The sequence below is a fragment of the Parasteatoda tepidariorum genome, chromosome 9 (genome assembly GCF_982258835.1).
Source record: "Parasteatoda tepidariorum strain Cologne lab strain chromosome 9, Ptep-v5.0, whole genome shotgun sequence".
NCBI classification, from domain to species: domain Eukaryota; kingdom Metazoa; phylum Arthropoda; class Arachnida; order Araneae; family Theridiidae; genus Parasteatoda; species Parasteatoda tepidariorum.
Window position 1 is genome coordinate 100,575,711 of NC_141763.1, and position 19,849 is coordinate 100,595,559.

At 31.0% G+C, this 19,849-nt stretch overlaps 1 protein-coding gene across 2 annotated transcripts in view; it reads left to right on the forward strand.

Moving 5' to 3' along the window:
* LOC107454279 (uncharacterized) overlaps nucleotides 1–18,632 on the forward strand; it is a 36,786-nt gene extending 18,154 nt beyond the window's left edge. The window contains exons 1-4 of one of the 2 annotated variants that reach the window (XM_016071414.5): nucleotides 1,744–1,920; nucleotides 10,201–10,830; nucleotides 13,882–14,020; nucleotides 18,362–18,632. In XM_016071414.5, the coding sequence (XP_015926900.3) occupies nucleotides 1,845–1,920; nucleotides 10,201–10,830; nucleotides 13,882–14,020; nucleotides 18,362–18,590 (1,074 nt within the window). In that variant the 5' untranslated portion in view covers nucleotides 1,744–1,844 and the 3' untranslated portion in view covers nucleotides 18,591–18,632. Of the gene's footprint in view, nucleotides 1–1,743; nucleotides 1,921–10,200; nucleotides 10,831–13,881; nucleotides 14,021–18,361 lie in introns of those variants that run through there. The other variant, XM_016071413.4, reaches the window with a different exon arrangement.
* Nucleotides 18,633–19,849: the final 1,217 nt, after the last annotated feature.

The window sequence follows — 19,849 nt, forward strand, 5'->3', positions numbered from 1 at the left end:
CTGAATCCTGCTGAAAAATAAATGGTGCCTTGTTGGGGAAGAGATCCCTGATGGAAGGTATCAATTTCGGTTTCAGGACAGTTTCGATGTATTTTTTGGCATTCAGGATGCCATCAATCACTTGAATTCGGCTCACACCATCTGCAAACATACATGCTCAAATCATGCATTTGTTGGGTTTTTTGTAGTTGCTTCAATGCAATCAGGATGAAGTGCTTCACCTACTCTACGTCTCACGTATTGTCTATCAACACTACCAAAGAGCGATATTTTACTCTCATCGCTCCAGATTACTTGCTTCCCATGATTTTCTGACCATTTAATGTGTTCTTTTGCCCACTTAACTCGTTTTTCGCGTTTCTTTTGATTTAAATTTGGTTTTTTACTTGGACTTCTAGCTTTTAATCCAAATCCTGATAACCTTCTTCTTATTGTTCTTGAACTTACTGCAATATCTGCTGCATTCATTTCACATCTAATGGCATCTGATGAAATTTTTCTATCTTGAAGGCATAGCCGTTTAATTTTTCTATCAGCAGTAGCACTTGAGCATTTTTCTCGGCCTGGTTTGGTTTTTTTTTCCACTGGTCGTTCTTTCGTTTTTTCATAACGTAAACAGAACTTTCGTACATCAGAACATGTCACTGTACCACCAACTTGTCTTGCAATTTCAGCGTAAGAGAGGCCATTTTCTCTCAATATGACAATTTGTAGATGTCCAATTAGTTCTTCTTGTTGATGAAATTGTTTAAAATTACTTTCATTAAAAAAAAGGACTTTAAATATTCAAAAACAGCAATACTCTATTTAATTGTACTAGTATACATCATTCCGCAAAATATTTCCACAACAATAACTCTTTTAACATCCAAATAACCTAAACTATAGTTACAGACATTTGATTGGACCTAAGAACAGTGTTTGTGATTGGCTAGTACGCTTTTATTACAAAACACGTCCTTATTCAGAACGATTTGTATTTGTTTGTTCTACTAAAATGAGCATAACTTTTTTTGTAATGCAGATATTTTGATTCTGTTTTTGTTATTAAATTCTGCATTAAATTACCTTCCATTTAATGTGTAAACTAAGTAATTTAGTATTCAATTTAAGTGAAAATTAATATATTCTACAAGCACACAAAGTTGAAAAACATGAAACTTTCAAAAAATGTGTACACTGTGTGTGTCAAAATCATAATATCTTTATTTTTTTTAGTTCACTTTGAAAACGCAGTTTAAACGTACTATCAAAATTAAAATATCCTCTTTTTTTTTAGTCCACTTCAGAAACGTAGTTTTAATTATTAATTCAAACGTAGTTGGTAGTTAGAATGAAAGAAAAAAAAATTAAAAAAAAAAAACGGTTGCGAAATTTCTGAGCAAACGATTTGATAAAAGCGTTTTCAAAGTCGTTTTCTCTTTATTAATTCTAAAATTACACATAATTTTCAAATTGATTATCGAAAAAATATTAGTTCTTATCTTTCAAATTGTGCAAAGTTTAGAAACTAATATTTATGTATATTTTATATTAAATGGTGATTATAAAATGTTGATTATTTTAAACAAACGGAGAGAGTAAAAGAGTTATTTCTCTTTTGTTGAGTGAGCAACATTCTTCGTCTTTAATTCTTCATGTTACTTGTATCAAAAATCAAGAAATGATAGTGAAATTTCAACAAGAGTGACTGGTCGCCCGGAAGTAAATTTCACCACATCCTTTTTATTTCAAGTACTTCCGTCTTTTCTTGCCGAGAGTATTTCGTCAATAATGAAATCCAATTGCTTATAATTAATAACAAGAACTTGACGGTATTAATTACTCGATCTGACTTATTAATTATGACGTCACGTGACATCAGAAAGATTATCATCTGTTTCACGCTAGTGATATCTATTACTATGATATCTAGTTCTGGTAAGTTAGGTTTATTGTTAATAGGTTGATGGAATATATTTAATCGCAATTTCATGCACTACGACTTGAAGCCCAGCTTCCAATATATTAGACGACATTTGGTATAATTTTAACATTTAAAGAATAATATTTTAAAATTTGTTTTTCTGTTTGTATAACTTTACGAAATGATTATCTAGATATAAGGTAATCGGATTCACTCTAGATTTATTTGAGTTTTTAATAAGAAGAAGAAACTACAAGAAATTTGATTCAAGTAACTTTTTGACAGTTATATGTCATTATTTGAGTATTGTATTTTAATTTAAATATGAATTTTTAATTTATTTGTATTTCATTTGTATTTATTGTATTTTAATTTAAATATGAATTTTTAATTTATTTGTATTTTATTTGTATTTATTGTATTTTAATTTAATTATGAAGAAATACACAATAAAATTATTATACAATATGTAAAAAATGTAAAAAAAACTAAAATTTGTAATTGCAATGCTATGATTCAAATAACTACAAAAAAATTAAATTTAACCTTTTAAATCATTTTTTTTGAAAATATTTTTCTTATTGCATTAATAAAAATATTATTAAAAATATTTTTCTTATAGGAGATTTTTTTTTCTAACCTACATTTTTCTATGTTAAAATCACATTTTTTTGCCATTATTGAAAGCTTTGGTCTTTGGAAATTAATTCGTAGATCAAAGAGGCAAGATTCCCTAAGGTAAAGAGGAATTTCAAGAAAATACAAGGAATCCCCCATTTTTTTTATTACTTTTTTTTATGTACACAAAAAAAGATTCAAGTTAAAAAAATTTTTTTAGTTATTTTTGAAAGAAATGAAAATAGGATAAATTTTAATCCCAAAAATATTTTATGAAACAATATTTTTAAAAGGAAAAAACTTATATTGCGGAAGAACAATCGTCTCTAGAGGAAATATGACACATGGTTCCAAAAGTGGAGAAATTAGACATACACTACCGGTCAAAAGTTTGCGAAAATTTTGAAATCTACAAAGAAAAGGTCTAAATTCAATTGTTCATAGAACTGCGAAAAATCATTCAAATTGCATGAAAATTTAATATGTTATTAAGTGAACCCTCTACTGTTAATTACATATGATCGAAATACAATACTTTGTTTTTTGCGAACTGAATCCAGCTTTTCATCAAGGATTGTTTTTATGATGAAAAAATTCGTTAAGTTTGAACACTTTCCAAAGTTGCAAAAAAAAATTTTTGTACTTTCTGTTAATAGAAAAAAGTTATTTGAACCGTTCTATGTAAGCCCTCAAAATTTCAGATTGATTCGATTTTTTTTTGACGAAGTTACAGAATTTTGAAAAACATGTGTACTTTTCTTGATTTTTGGGCATTCCACATATGCAGTCTTTTGGTTTATACATCTTCTACCAAAGAACTTTTTAATTTTAATGTTTTCTACATTTTCAAATAATTAATATTTATTATAAGACAAATACTCTTATTCATTATTATAATTATTATTGTTTATATTTATTGTTTATATTTATACCTTATATGTATTAGTTTTGTTGTGATGTTTTTACTTTACATTAAATTACAATAAAAAGTTATAACAATAATTACATAAATAATTCTAAAAAAATAATAACAATAGTATAAAAAACTTGTATTTTTACTAAACTATTTTATTTACAACAGGTCAAATATTTAACATATTCTTATTCGCATTTTGTAATTAAATAAATTAACATTTAAATCTTAGATTCCTCGAACCATCCACCTTTTGCTTTTATTATACCCTTACATACGCGTGGCATTCGATCTACCAAACCATTAATCACTTCAAGTGATATAGAGTTCCATTCCTGTTGTAAAATGTCCCATAACTGATTTCGATTCGAAATATCAGAGCATCGTTTGCAAGAACAAACAAATTTTAGATGAAATGCGACATCTATGAGATATTGTTTTAATTATATTCATAATAAATTCTTTGTAATAACAATAATTACAATAATGAATAAGAATATTTGTTTTATAATCAATATTAATTATTCGAAAAAATAGAAAACATTAAAATTAAAAAGTTCTTTGCTAGAAGATGTAAAGACCAAAAGACCGCATATGTGGAATGCTCAAAAATCGAGAAAAGTACATATGTTTTTCAAAATTCTTTAACTTCTTAAAAAAAAAATTAATCGATCTGAAATTTTGAGGGCTTACATAGAACGGTTCAAATAACTATTTTCTATTAGCAGAAAGTACAAAAATTTTTTTTTGCAACTTTGGCAAGTGTTCAAACTTAACGAATTTTTTCACCATAAAAACAATCCTTGATGAAAAGCTGGATTCAGTTCGCAAAAAACAAAGTATTGTATTTCGATCATATGTAACTAACAGTAGAGGGTTCACTTTAAAACATATCAAATTTTCATGCAATTTGAATGATTTTTTGCAGTTCTATGAACATTTGAATTTAGACCTTTTCTTTGTAGATTTCAAAATTTTCGCAAACTTTTGACCGGTAGTGTATGAAAAAATTTTGTTATAAACTAAGATTTAAATGGGAAAAATTTAACGGAAATCACACGAATTATTTTAACAGCTTTCCTGTAAAATCTAAAAATAGTATTAGAAATGAAGTTAGTAAGCGTTCCCATCGAACTTTTTCCAGCGGCGAGACAGCCCAGCTCGGGCCTTGGTCTCCTTCAAAATTTGATAATCTATTACACTATCTTTATAAAAATACAGTTTTGTATAATTTATAGATGTTTAGCCCATTTTAACCCTCGAATGTTAATAGAATTCTTTATGTCTGATCAAACTTGAAAAATCTTGTGTATTGAAGGTCAGGCATTAATGATGAATTTGGTTAAAAACTGTTACATATCTAAAATAACTATAACCCAAATAATTTGGAAATTATTTCTAACTCTATATGAAAATCTAATAATGGTGTCGCAGTTTTCCATTGTTGTCGGCACATATTTATTGGCTAGAAAATCACTTGGTAGGATCCAATTTTCGTACAATCATTTTAATATTGGTTTGGTTGTCATTAGCACAAAATTGATATAAGTCCTAAAGGTAATGTTTTCCTACATATTTTTGTCTCCCTAATTTAAAGGTATTTACCACCAGCGACTAGGGACAGGACGATTCCAAAATACAAACGGACTTGTATTTTGGAATCGTCGTTGCTGGTGAGAGCTTTAGCTTAGCAAAATATCGCCTTATTTTAGCGCCAACATTGGAAGTCAAATTTTGGCGGGATTTTCTGGAAAAAAAATTAACTAGGGTCATCAAAAAAGAAAGAATTGATTATTAGGCTTTATAGAGAAGACAGTCAGATTTGATTTTTTTTTTATCTTCAAAGAACGTTTTTGATGCAGAGAGCTACGTACATACCTCAGTACTGTTGACAATTATCGGTCGCTTTTCCAGCAATTCTGTACCTGTTGGAAGAGAGTGAGGGGAGGGAGATCGTGAAAAGAATTCCTTGTATAAGCCGGGCAGTGGCACTTGACCTTAAAAAACATCAGTGCAGGGAATACCGGGCAAAAGTATATCGGGCAGTGGCACTTGACCTTAAAAAACATCAGTGTATGGTATACCGGGCAAATGTATACCGGGCAGTGGCACTTAACAAGACCTTGTATATATTTCAGACATTTACCAAAAGTCTAGTCAACAAGACCTAGTATAAGTGCCACTGCCCGGTATACCCTACACTGATGTTTTTTTAAGGTCAAGTGCTATTGTCCGGTATACTTTTGCCCGGTATTCCCTGCACTGATGTTTTTTTTAAGGTCAAGTGCGATTGTCCGATATACCCTACACTGATGTTTTTTAAGGTTCAGTGCCATTGCCCGGTATACCCTACGCTGATGTTTTTTTAAGGTCAAGTGCCATTGCCCGGTATACCCTACACTGATGTTTTTTTAAGGTCAAGTGCCATTGCCCGGTATACGCTGCACTGATGTTTTTTTAAGGTCAAGTGCCACTGCCCGGTATATATTTGCCCGGTATACGCTACACTGATGTTTTTTAAGGTCAAGTGCCATTGCCCGGTATACGCTGCACTGATGTTTTTTAAGGTCAAGTGCCACTGCCCGGTATATATTTGCCCGGTATACGCTACACTGATGTTTTTCTAAGGTTCAGTGTTATTGCCCGATATACCTTACGCTGATGTTTTTTTAAGGTCAAGTGCCATTGCCCAGTATAATTCTCACATTTCATACTTTGCCTAAAAGCATCCAGCATTCTATACAATGCCGACGTTTCATACTTTGCCGGGGTAACTTACATATATTAAGATCTAACTTACTTTAAAGAAAAAAAAATTAAAAACAAAATCAAAACAGATAACAATAATAAAAACAAAGACATAACGAAAAAATTCAACAAATAACATATTTTATACGAGTTCGAAACTAACAGCAAACGTCGCAAAAAATAAACATAAAAACAAATGCGAACGGTGACGGTAAAACTTTGAAATTTAGCCAATACGCCAAGGAAGCGAACGAAAAAATCCCCAATATTCTCACAAGGGAAACTAGGGAAGTGTGATTCGCCGATTTTGAAATAAACTAGTGGGATGTATGCCTTATGAAGAATAATTTTAGGGGGCAACATTCGTTTCGGCCCATAGAGAGATAAAATATAATTCAATATATAGAAAAATCGGTATTTTATTACTTCAATGCAGACAATTAGTCATTGTAATTGTCTCATACTCCAATTAATATGTAATTAATTGGTTAACTAATTAGTCAGCAAACTAATAAATTAATTAGCAAATTAATTTTTAATTAATTATTAATCAATTATTAATTAATTTATTTACTTGCAATTACTTAATAATTTAGAAAATTTTTTGAAAAAAAATTTAAAAAATTTGATGTCAATTTTTTTTAAACTAACCTAACAGGTTTTTCTGAAAAACTACAGATATACAAAATTTTCGAAATAATTTTGACAATAAATATGCATTATATAGTACGTGAAAGTACCACAAAATTAATGGGAGTATGAGACAATTACAATAACTAATAGTCTGCATTGAAGTAATAAAATACCGATTTTTGTATATGTTGAATTATATTTTATCTCTCACAGGACCTTCTATGGGCCGAAACGAATGTTGCCCCCTAAAATTATTCCTCATAAGGCATACATCCCACTAGTTGATTTCAAAATTGGCGAGTCACACTTCCCTAGTTTCCCTTGTCAGTGTAATTACCCTCTTTCCCTATTTTAACTCTTCCGACAAAAGTTTTTAACATTATGGAATCGTCCTTCCCCTAGTCGCTTGTGTATTTACCTGTATTGTTATTATTATGTTTTTGATTTTGTTTGTTTTCTAAATTAAATTATTTTTAGTTGCACAATTTCATCTGCCAAGAAACAGCAATTATATTCAATCATCAGGGCTGATGAGCGTTATCGAACGTTGGGGGCTGACTCCCCAAACAGATGTGTCTCTTTTCTTCAAATATGTGTATATCGACTACTTTTTGTGGCAGGGCATAAATAGTTTGTGTTAAATAAACTTAGAAATTTTTGAACTATAAATTTATCTTAAAAGGGAATGACTTTTCAAATTAAATTTCATACCTTGAGCTTAGTGCAATGTTAGTTTTCGAACACATACGTATTTTGTCACGTTAATAAGCAAACCATCCGCTTAAAGCATTTATCGCCGTGATTCAAACTTGGGTCCTTTAGAAGGTACTACCACATTATGTTTTGTAAATTATTTTCATAACTGCTATGAGTTAGCAACAATTTTTCACGACTGTAAATCTTGAACACGACTGTAAATGAAGAAAAATCACAGTTTTGTAAAAGAAAAAAAAATCGTTTGTGATCTTATTTTTTTGATATTTAAAAATTTACTCCAACGCTGCATTGTCTGTGCAGATAAGAACTGACAAAAATTTGGAATAATTTTCATCTAAGTAGGAAGAATTTGCTATATTGGGGATTATTTAAAAAAAAAGTTGACAAACTTTTAAAGTGATTAAGTTATTTGTCCGTTCTAAAGCGCAAAATAATTCTTTATGGAAGGATGATAAACATTGTTTAAAATTATAGTTTTAAGGTAAGCACTTAAACGCTTACTTTTGTATTTTCCTTGACAAACAGAACTTGAAAAACAATATTAAGCCTTTGAAGCAGAATTTTTATTAAACATTTTATTCATATTTCTTTCATTATTTTTTATTAATTTAGGACAAAATATTTGAAAAAATATCATATCTAGCATTTTAATAATGTATAGTTATGAAATACTGCACGAAACAGTGTCTTGTCTGCGTTAAAGGTAGAATCTTTTAAACAATATTTTTTCCAACTTGCACTTATTTGCAGTTATGTTTTGATCTAAGATTCAACCATCATTGAACTTTCGTTAATTTTCAAAATAAGATATTTATAAGATTTCGAATATGGATAAAAAATATTTTTTTCAAAATGCTTTTTTTTAGGATTCATATTTTAGTGCAAATGCAAGTGACGTCAGTGTGGGTATATCGATTTTAATTCGTTGGTGAAACGTGGCATTCGCTTACGTTAGCAATTGTTCTTTCCATTCTATTACGAGTAGGCCAACCCATCGAGTATCACTTCCCTTAAATGACACATTCTATATTCTTTCATAAAGATTTCAATTATTTCACTCTGTATTTCTTACTTAACACAAAAACAGGCACGAGGCCATGTAGAGCATAAACAAATTAATTATGCATCGAAGTTGCCAGGTACACAAAACAAAAATAAATCACAGTTACAATAAAATACATGAACAAATAATAAATCTATGTTAAGTAAAAGTAGACTAGAAAGAATTATATTCCAACACATTCGATATGCGATACGGCGCTGTATTTAATTCACTTCACATAAATTAACATTCTAACTTTTATGGAGGAACGATCAGCTGGCGCTGACGTCATAGATCACGCGTGTGGGTATCGGTGATCTTCTTCTTGAAGTGCAAGTACCCAATTCTGATAATCTAACAGAATTTTTAGTAACTATCAGAATGCCTTCATAATAAATATATTTTTAATTGTAATTAAAGCGTCAGAAAAAAATTATGTACATCAAAGGGTCATACTCTCAGTATTAAACATTTTATTGATGCTCTGTGTGGCATAGAAATAGATTTATTTTGTAAGCAACACTGGCATTCTTGAATGGCATTCCCTTTAGTTCAGTTCTTCTTTTTGACAGGCATCTATCATGCAATCGATTCTTCTTCTTTTTATTATTTTGCTCTGTACCTATTTTCAGACAGATATGATTTATATAGTGTTCGATGGGATAAGTATTACGGGGTACCTGATAAATCAATGACCAAACACTTTCCATGACGGGTTAATACTTTATTACACAATACAGTCAAAAGAAGATATAAATGAGTGCTTCCTGATGTGTTTTTTAATCACACAAATGCGGATCGTGATAAGGGATTTTTCAATCGCACGATTGTCGATCGCGATGCGTGGTTTTTAAATCGCCCAAATATGGATCGCAATGTGTATTTTTTTAAATAACGTAAGTACAAATTGTGATTATAAATTCACACAAATGCGGATCACGGTGTTTGATTTTTAAATCACGCGAATGCAGATGTGCTATTTTTAAACTATGTAATTACAAATCGCGATGCAGGATTTTCAAACAGGATTAAGGGTCACGGTTAACCATCCTTGGGAAGCCATAGTGGCTTAGGGGATACAGCGTTCACCTCCCAATGAGGTAAACCAGGTTCGAATCCCGGCGATGTCTGGCGAATTCGGATTCCGCACCCGGCTCGCACCGACCACAGTGCTGACGTAAAATATCCTGAGTGGTAGATGGATTATTAGTCATAGTCCTCTTGCGTTAGGGTAACAGTGAAAGGTTTTCGTGGTTTTCCACCTCATGTAATGCAAATGAGGGTTAGTTTCATCAAAAACATCCTCTACAAAGGCAAATTTCTCCCAGTACTCGATCCAGGAGTTCCTTTGTCTTCTGGATCGGGTTCAAAATTTCAAGGATACAGAGTTGAGCATCGATAGTCGTTCACTGAGGATTGGAACGGCTGTTCAAAGCCAGTTATAAAATAAAACAAAGTCTTACTTTGAAACACTTTTTATAAAATCGGTTATAAAAACCATCTTTAGATTTTAGAGGGAAAAAAATATTTAAAAGAAATCAGTTTTTGAGAAAAAGAAGTGCCTTTTTAAAAAAGTTGTAGTTTTAAAATTGCGATCATTAATCTAAATGTTATATTTTTTAGGGAATTGTGATCTCGGCGAATACTACTGTGAGGAATCAGACAAATGCATAGACTCAGAATATATCTGTGATGGCGACAATGACTGCGGAGATAACAGCGATGAAAGTGAAGAGCTATGCTCATCCAATCATTTTATGGAAAGAATCACATTCTTTCCCTTGGCGACAGAGAATTTAAGTTCTGGAGATTGCGAACATAACCAGGTTTCATGCTCTGAACAATCTGGCAGCAAGTGCATACATAGAACCTGGGTCTGCGATGGAGAATGGGACTGCTTGTATGGGTCTGATGAGATGGACTGCCCAAGAACCCATGAGCACATTTATACGACATCGCCAATCATAATCGACATGTCATCAACTCAATCACCACAAAGATGCACCAATGCTCAATTTCGATGTCCCGAGAAATGCATTAATAAAAGTTGGGTTTGCGATGGCGAAAAGGATTGCAAAGATGGCAGCGATGAAAGTCCGCAGATTTGTGTTGGGCGATCTAGTTCGACCCATCAACACACTTCAGAAAGCGAAATTTCAACAGTTCGAATCGTAGAAGCATCTACAGTTACGCCAATTGATACAACGAAAGTTAATGGTCTAACAAACAGTGAATCCAATAGTCCGGAGGAAAGTAAGTTTTAACTTTATTTTGTTGAAAATATGGATGGTGTTTTGTACACTAGGGAACTCTTGACTGCCTATACTTCCAGGTTACTGTTTTTGGTATGTTTTGAAGGCATTCGGCTCACAACGGGATCATTGTGTTTTGAGATACTCTCTTGAGTAGTATTTCTTGTATACTTGTATTTGTTACCTCATGTATTAATTGTGTTTAAAAAAAAGAATCGTCATTTGAAGACCTGTCATTTCAAGACGTAACAATTGTCATTTGAAAAAATGAATAAAAAGAAGAATCGTTATTGTTAACACTATACCAACTTCGAATTTTAAACCTAAATGATGATTTGTAAAACGAACTTAATCTCGTTTGCTCGAACAATATACTAACACTAACGTATGTTGGTGCACTGCTTGCAACAAGAACAAACAGTAATAAACAAGTAAAAGAGGCCAAATCGGAACTGCCAAAAAAAGCGAGTTCTTTCTAAATCTAGTAACCATGTCACCCCTTTTTTTAACAATACATCTATAAATAACTATAAAAAAAATTTTACTTCAAACTCACCAGAGTTACCTCATATCATTAGTATCTTATGAAATACAATAGATTTGAGCTCAGAAATTATATAATTTTTGTTTTATTATAAACAAAATTATCTGTTTGAAAATATCGCCTCGCAGAACAAGCCGTAGTAAACAGCTAGCGTAGATCAAGAGCTCGAGATTGTTGTTGTTTACATTTATATTGAAAACACCATCCACCGTAAGACACTTAATTGGGTATAATATATAAAAAAAACACAACTACTTCCACTTAGTAGGAATAACATTTACCATGACGCAATGCTAAATTCTATGCCACTATCCACATAAATCAATTATTAATCAAAAATCGAATATCAATTACTTTTCTTTATAATGCAATAAAATCTGGCGAGCAGCTATTTAAACGATCAAACACTTCGTATGTTTATTTGTGGCTTGAAGTTAGGCTCGCAGAAAATGCCGTTCATGGGTTAAATTTAGTAGGAATAACACAACCTGTGACGTAGGCTATAGTATACCCAATTCCAAAGTATATGTATTAAAACTGATTGGTGCGGTTTTAATAATTACCAAATATATCAATATATTATTTTATACCTATATTAGTATATTCGGTGCTTATTACATAACCCTACAACATTTCAGTTTATACATATTTGTCAGTGGCAGCCAACTAAAGCAGAATTTTAAAAAAATAATAATATTAGAACTTTATAAGGATTTCGGAGCATGGTCATTTATCTATCTAACCTTTAATTTACTGTTAAAATATTTATAAGTAGTGGTGAAAAAAAAGCTCTTTTAATTCTATTTCATTAAAATATTAGTACACTATCTTGGCTACCACTGGAAAAATATTTTCTGAAACTACGGAAAGCCAGTTGTAGAATTCTCATCAAAACCAATTCACCAATTACCATAATACCGGTAGTACATATCACTGTTAGTGATATATATGAATTCAGTGTCATCTTTGAATGGCGATTTTTTACGGTTTTCTTAAACGAATTTCCTCGTGAGCTTAGCATTTTAGCACATAGCTTATTTTATTTTATTTCAATTAATGCATATTATTAATATTAATTGAGCATTAGTCTCAATAATAATAAGCAGCCTACCCAAAACGCGAATAAGTATCTTTTCTTCTTGTTTTTTTTTGCTTTTTAATTCAGAACATGATAGTATGACGATTTCTTACTGTTCTTTTATACAAATAAATACCTTTACATCATTACTTTTGCCGTCTAGTACATAGATTATTTCTTTTATTTCAATATGCATATATTATTTAAATTAGTTAAGCATCATTAGCGTATTTAAGCCTTCTTGGCGACGATTTTTTATGTTTCTTCTAAACGAATTAGTACCACTTTCCCATTAATTTTGCTTTTGAATACATAAATATTTTTTCCTATTCCATTACCTTTGGTTTCAAATAAGTAATTATTGTTATTTAGAAACACGTTTAAAAGAATTGATTTAAATAAAATAAAAGAGCGTGGTATCAAAGTATGCATTTGGTGACGTAAGACCACGCAATGTTCATTGTATTTATCTGACATGGTGAATATAAAATAATTAAATATTTAAATACGAGCAATAAACTATTTTTTGATCAAACAGAGCTATAATCTAGCAAATTATCACTTATGTTATCTTTAAAATATGTGATTAATTGAATCGTTAAATTTAAAACAATGAATAACGCTCAACCAGTCAGAAAATTCCATTTCGTTTTTCACTCCTCCCGTTCGAACGGTTTGTCATAGAATAATCTAATGTCGACAGTGACCTTCCTCGTGCTTTGAACTATCTGCATGCCAAGTTTCATAGCTTTCGGTCGTATGGTTACTTTATAAGTACGTTTTTGCGTCTGATTTCGTAACTTAGAATATCGTCTGCATTAATTCATTAGCGTATTTGCGGTCACCCCTTAAACCATTAAGATTGAATCTTAGAACGTGAATATTCGATCATTAGATCAAAAGTTATTCAGGGTGGTCCGTTTTTGTTTTTCGCAATGTACTTTATTTCTTGGAGGATAGAAAAAAAAAAGAATTGATCACTTAAATCACAAATAGATGATAATTTCTTATCATTTATTTAATCACTGTCGAGAAAAGCAATAAGAGTTTGAAAGTGAAAAGAATAAATTCGTAATAAGTGCTTAAAAAAAAAAAAACTATTTCACGTAAACATGAATAAAAACTTCTTAATATCTCCTTCTATTTAACCAAGCCAATTTTTTATTCAAAATCATATTGAATATGGGTGAAAATTGAGTTCGCCAGTCAAGTTTGTCTTCTAAAAGTAGCGAAGTAGTGATTACATTTCGAAAGTAGTTTGTAGTCTCCACATTTGAAAAAAAAAAAGTAGTCGTAGTAAGCTACAAAGAAAATATAGTTTTTCCTACCACTCAACTAAAGCTAACCACAAAACTTATTCATGTATCTGACTATCCTTTTTTAAATGTCTACCTTTTGTGTTTCATCACCATGTATTTAAATCTTTTTAGAATTATCAGAAGATTGCGAGTCGCCAACTGGTTCATCCTCTATTTGTTTTACTCTATGGAATTGGTTTGAGTGCGTGCTTTTTGTTGCCGGAGTGGTCTGCCTCATCTCACTTGCCGTCTTTCTATGCAAGAAACGCAGGTAAGGTATTTTATTTCATTGGAAAACTATAGTTGTTGAGATAGGCTTAGCGTCGGACATGCCCCCCCCCCATAATTTTTAAAAACTTCAGAATTTTTTTAAAAATTATTACTTTAAAAGTAAACACCAAAAAAAGCTATTTTTAATTCAATAAAAAAATAATAACTTCATATAGTTTATTAATAGTTAAATGAAATAATTCTATATTTATTATTTATCACTTATTGGAGTGTATCTTAAAAACCATTTAATGAATTTCTAAAAATTATTCCGAAGACTACTTAACGATTTTGGTGTTGAAATCGATAAGTACTAATATAGTATAGGAATGTGGTTATTAGTTATTTATTTTAATTTATGCACAACATAATATTTCTTTATTACAATTGTTTTACATTGACCAAGAATCACGCATTAATAAACTGCCACTCTAAAATATTTATTTGCTGTCCGGAGCAAGTTGGCATCGCTGGACATACATCTATCTACATTCTACATAATTTATAAAAGTAGCTATGAAGTAAACATTTTATTAAAATTTAAGTTATTAGGATTATTTTTTGATATATGAAACTGATTTATTATAAACTAGCAATTGCCTGCAGCTCGACCGCGTACTTTTTTATTTTCTTTGCGTGTAAGGATTTATTTCGTAACAAAGAGATATTTTTCTGCGGTAAATTGTAGCTTAGCCTGTGTCAACTCTTTAGCTAGGTAGACCTCCAACTTTATCTGTGCACAAGACCACGGAGATTTGTTGCTTAGTTTTTATTTGAAAACGTAATAAACAGACCGACAAAACAGGACTATGGTTTTGTATACAAACTTATTTCCGCAATTATAAAATTAGTAGCGGAGTACGGTTTTTATAGTGCACTATTTTATTCCATTTCCATATTAATTAAATTAAATTAGTAATTAAATTAGTTTGAATTTAATTAATAAGTGTATAAAATTAACATGTGCTGTTTTCTTAAGTTTTTCACACTACACTTCCCTACAGTTAGAAATTTAAATCTTTCACAGTGAGTAGCACTATACCAGCTGTCAAAAATACATTTGAAGTTGATGAATTTACAAAAAATCAATATCAGGTATCGAACCCGAGAATAACCTTCAGCTTATTTGCAACTTTAAAGTTTTTTACTCTGATTTGTGTCAAGTATAAATTTTTACGTTAAATATGATAAAATAGTTACGTTTATTATTATCGTAATTTTTTAACCAATAAGTTTCATTTCAAACGAAATATCCCTTTTACATTACTGATTAAGTCTAAATGTAATTTTCGGCATGTGTTCTAGCATGTGTGTATGTATACAACACATTATTCTACACATTCGGCATGTGCTCGAATGCTACACATTCGGCATGTGCTCGGCATGTGTAGCATGTATACAATGTGTTCTAAACTATTTTAATTGAGTATCACATAACTTTTAAAAACCTACCATCAGACTTGAAGTACCTGATTGCACTAAATGCATAAAAACATTAAAAAGTTGCACATTATTGCACATAGTAAAAATGCTATTCTTTAAGATTTTAAAGGAATTTCATACCAAGGAATTACACTGTTAAATAATTAAGGTATTTAATAATGGTTTCATTAAGGTATTAAATAAGGTAAGCTTTTTATTCTATACAAAAGTGGTGATTAAGGGACACTTCTTTTTTTCTAAAGTGAAAATACATTTATTATGTTTTTATTTTGATTTTATAACCGTCGATGAGCAGCCCGACCGAATTTTCGCTTTACGGCTACCCATGTTCAGCTCCGTAGCTAGTGGTCGGATTCAGCGAGGAGGGGGGGGGGAGTCATAGGGGTCATGACCCCCCTCCCCCCAAAAAAAAACAATTTAAAAAATTAAAATAATAATTTTTTTAACAGTTTGCAAAATAAATAAAATATTTTAAAAATTATTTAAGGGGCATATACACCTAGGTAAGTCGGAAAAATCGATTTTTTTTCTCCATCTAATTATGTTCTTCACCGTTTCAAGAATCATAATCCAAAAGATTAAAGCGAAATTCGTCATAGTTTGATAGTAAACATCAATAACGTTGAAGCGCGCTTCGATAGGTTTAACCAAAGTTTGTATTTGCCAAAGTTTCTAAAAAACGCATTACATCTATTATTTAAAGATTCTGAATACTTGAGTTATTTATGTATTGTTCTATTGCTCATTATGAAAAAAATAAATGAGAAGACTAGCATTAAAAACCCCAGTTTTTTGTGTCTTTTTTTTTGAAGAAAAAAAATATTTAAAAAAAAAATTTTTTTTTCATAAGAAAAAAATTAATTGTGGGTCTATGACCCTCCCCAGGAAAAATTTCTGGATCCGCCCCTGTCCGTCTCATTTTGAATCTAATCCAGAAGACAAGGGATCTGCTGGATCAAGTATTGGGAGAAATTCGCCTTCTTGGAGGACTTTTTTGATGGAACTCACACGCACTTGCGTTACATGGAGAGGAAAACGACGAAAAACTCCTACGGTTAGCCTGAGGGCAAAGGGACTCAAACCCATGATCCATCTACCATCGAGGATATTTTCCGTCAACACTGTGGGCAGTGCAGGCCGGGTGCGGAATCAGCCTCGAAGAGCCATCCCCGAGATTCGAACCCGGTTCATCTCATTGGAAAGCCCCTGAACCATCACGATTCTAGTGTTAGTATTTAGTTTAGTTCCCATAAGGGGACGTTTTCGTTCCAAATGATCCTCCAGAACAGCACACTCTACGTAGTGAACGCATTGAGCCAAAGGGTTTCAAAATAGGCTAGATACAAATATTGGTGGTAAAGAGACTGCATCTCTCCTTACTGTAGAAAACACCATCTGTAAACTAATCTGATTTGTGTGAAACTATAGATCTATTTATCGGATAATTTAAACTGATTATCCTTCTTATACGGCCATCAAATCTAGATTTACCCTACATATTGTTTGAAATTATGGCCTCAAGTGTAAAACATCCAAAAGCCACTGTTTAAAAACAGTAGCTTTTTTTATTTTGTTTTACGGTACTAAAAGTACTTACTTAGTAGCTTTTGTTAAGGCGACAAAGGGCTTTCAATTTTTTTTTTTTTTTTTTTGAAATTATCAAGGGATTTGCTTGAAATTTTCAGGATACATTTGTATTGCTAAAAACAACTTTTATACAAAATTTCAAAAAAATATTTCAAAATTTAAGAAATTAAAAAATTTAAATTTTTCAATTTTTATGTTTTTTTTTTATATTACTCCTCGCGTCTGAAATTTCGTCAAAATGACAAATTTCTTTTAAAATATTACATATTAGGTAATATTGAAAAAATTGTTGGAAGTACTTTTTTTATTTTTTATTATAGAAACAAATAACATTAAAAAAAACAGTAAAAAATCTACATTTTTAGGAAAAAATCATGATACCTCTATAAAATATCAGGTATAAAAAAAATACTATTCACTTAATTCAAAAAAATTTTCCAACAAAATGTTAATAATATTCATAAATATTTAGCATTAAATTCTCAGGTCAATAGAATGAAAATTCATTACGCTGGAACAGTTTGAAAATTGTAAATTTCTCAAAAAAGACATTTTGAGAAAAATGACTTTTAGTACTTTTTCATTGCAAATTTTGCATCTGAACAAATATTTCTTGTTTTTAATATAAATACCTATAAATATTGTCTAATGAGCTAGTTTAATAATTATATACTTTAAATTTTTTTAAAAAAAATTAACAAAATATTCAACTAATTTTAAATTTATTTTAAACTAAACTAATTTTAACAGTTACCTGCAGACAAAAAAAGGTAAAAAAAAGGGTGTGGTCAAAACTGAAATGGCCATAACTTCATCAATTTTGCTCTTATTCCAGAAATTTTTTTAAAAAAATGTTCAGTTAAATGCCTAAATTTCAAAAATATAAAATGTAAAATCGATTTTTTGACAAATTTTTGCTTCTTTGAGAGTCCCTTGTCACCTTAAGAGCTTCCAAAACCTTTTTTAATAACTTTGATTAAGATGAAAAAAATCTAGCTAAATTCGCGATCTTTTATAAAAGCTTACTATTTTATTTATAATTTTTTACATAAATTGTCCATTTTATTCTTTTCAAAAATAAATATATATATTCTTTATACATTCTTTTCAAAAAGATTATACAAAAATAAAGCTTTGCTCAGTAATCAGCACTCTTTAAACGTGGCTTTTATATGTTTGCTTTGGCGAAATAGAGCTTTTAATATCCCCAATAAAAATTCATAATGTAACATTTCCCTCAGAAGATTGATTTCTGTCACCAGGGAAAATATCTCTTAAGGGCGATAATTACAGAACACCTTTTGTTTTACAGGAGTCGTTCAGCTGGTTTGAATTCAAGAAATGCGGATGATCGACGTCAAGCTGTCTCATTTTTGAATTCCAACATCGTGCCAGAATGTCAGCTAGTACTAGTGGGTACACCAGTACAAGTACAGCCAACAGTAGTGCAGTCAGCTGCTGATCAACCTCCCCCTTACGATCGACAGCCATCCCCCGATCTAACTAGAATGCCGACAAAAAGTGAAAATAATTTAGTGTGAATATTTTAATGTTAATGTAAAATAAAAATGTGTTAAAAGTGCTCCACGTTTTGTAATTAATTTAAGTCTATGAAACCTGATCAGTCTTCCCAATAATGAAAGTCCACAAACAACTTGATATAAACAACAACAAAAAGTGGTAGTACCGGACATTCTGAATAATTTTAAATGTAATGGTCAGATTTTCACGTTCTATGTACACTTTAATTGTACATAAATCTGCACACTTTGAATTATCTTTGTTCTAATTATCGGATTTTCACGTACGAGGATTCAACTTGTGATCTTAAAATCGTTTGAGGGGGGACCACAAATATGCTAATTAGTTAGTGTAGACGACACACTTCCGGAACTAAAGCGAATTAAAAAAAAATTGTACAAGTTAGTGCTTATCCAAAGATAATTCCATACAAAAAATTTTTATATATTTATTTGCATATAAATATAATTATTTATGAAGTTAATTTTTTATAATTAGTTTTTACTATTTATTTTAATAATGAACTAAAAAGAGCCTGAATTTTTAGGTATAAAAATTTTTACCCCATTTTAACTTAACCAATCCATAAGACAAGTAAACTCTTGGATCAGTACCCCCAGAGGTATGATTTGTTATGGGAACATGGAGAACTTTGAGACTCGACAGATTTAACGAGCATCAGTCACCATTTACTACACGGGCAGTCTACTGTCGGTGGGGATTGAACCCACGACATCTTGGACATGGGCCCAGTGCTCTAGCAACCAGGCTATCCCGGCCTTACACAAACTAATTAGCATATTTAAGGTTGGGTCAACGCACCGTTAAGATTGAATTTCAGTCCGTAACTATCCGATCATTTGATCAAAAGTTGTACAGGCCGTTCGCAATTTTTTTTCTTTTTTTAGACAAATGGTTAGAGCATCGAACCTTGATACGGAGGGAGCTAAGATTGAACTTCAAAGCCGCTTAAACCCACAGAAAAAATGCTTTATACGTGCTCGTAAAATCTGTAAAATCATAAGTTTTGTGTCAGTCCCTGAGCAGTACCATGTGTACAGAGAGTTGGAGAAAATTTTCTTCTTCTTCACATTTTCATCTAAATTGTGGAAGTAGGTACTGCCATCTATCGAGAGAGAAGTCACACTTTCATTATAGCGGTGTACATATGGATACGAAAGACGGTCATTCCTGACTTAATTCACAAGAGAAATTGACTGACGAACTTACTTTGTCCGAGAGTCGTAACAACAACAATGACAATTTGACTTCAAAATAT